Consider the following 751-nt stretch of genomic DNA (forward strand, 5'->3'; position numbering starts at 1 on the left):
TTTCTGGAGAGAGGGGGAGGGGGACGGAGGTGAGACGGCGCTGTCTGCTTGTGGAGTGTGAACAACACTAAGAGTTAGAGGGCAGGGTACCGGCAGCTGAGCTTGAAGTTCTTGACGATGTTGGAGATGTTTTCAAATCTGTGGATGTCCTTGTACTCCCTCAGCGAAGTGTGGCAGATGAACAGGAACGTCTCTCTCTGTTGATTACACACGCACACACGCAATAGGGTCAATACGGTGACGTCATGAACGAGCGAACGGGCAGATTGCGGGGGGGGGCGTAGGCCTACCTCGAAGAGAACGACCTCGTCGGCGCCGGCGATCTGGCAGAACTTCTGAAGCAGAGACTCGATGTGTCCGATGTTGGGGATGAGCCGGTACACGATCTCGGACCACGCCTTGTACAACGTCTCGTCCCAAATGGAAGTGGGCAGGCAGTTGATGGGCATCGGGGCCGAGGCCTCCTCCAGCTCACGCCGCTTACGCGCGAAGAACTGCACCACAGAGGGCGAAAAGGCAGGAGTCAGCTTACGTCGGTCACAGAGCCGGTCGGTCTCCGCCGGAGCTCATGTGTGTGTGCATTACCTTGTCGCGTTCCTCCTCGGCAATAAGATCCATCTTGTGAATAAGGCAGAAGATCATCGCGTTCGGGGAGGTCTGCTGCAGCGCCTCCACACACTTCTGGTACCACTTGAGGTCGCTCTGCTCGAGACAATGTGATCAGACATGTGCTGCAGGCGATCGCGCAAGG

The 751-nt window shown here is 57.1% G+C and overlaps 1 protein-coding gene across 1 annotated transcript; it reads right to left on the bottom strand.

Annotated features, from left to right (window-relative positions):
- Positions 1–74: 74 nt before the first annotated feature.
- ACA1_229730 (Ras-related GTP-binding protein A, putative) lies at positions 75–642 on the bottom strand (the record flags this gene model as incomplete). Its single annotated transcript, XM_004346533.1, has 3 exons — positions 75–197; positions 291–494; positions 586–642. 3 exons carry the CDS (start codon positions 640–642, stop codon positions 75–77), a joined length of 384 nt encoding a protein of 127 aa, XP_004346583.1.
- Between the last annotated feature and the right edge of the window lie 109 nt (positions 643–751).

The sequence above is a fragment of the Acanthamoeba castellanii genome (assembly GCF_000313135.1).
Source record: "Acanthamoeba castellanii str. Neff unplaced genomic scaffold scf7180000084761, whole genome shotgun sequence".
In the NCBI taxonomy this organism is placed as follows: domain Eukaryota; phylum Discosea; order Longamoebia; family Acanthamoebidae; genus Acanthamoeba; species Acanthamoeba castellanii.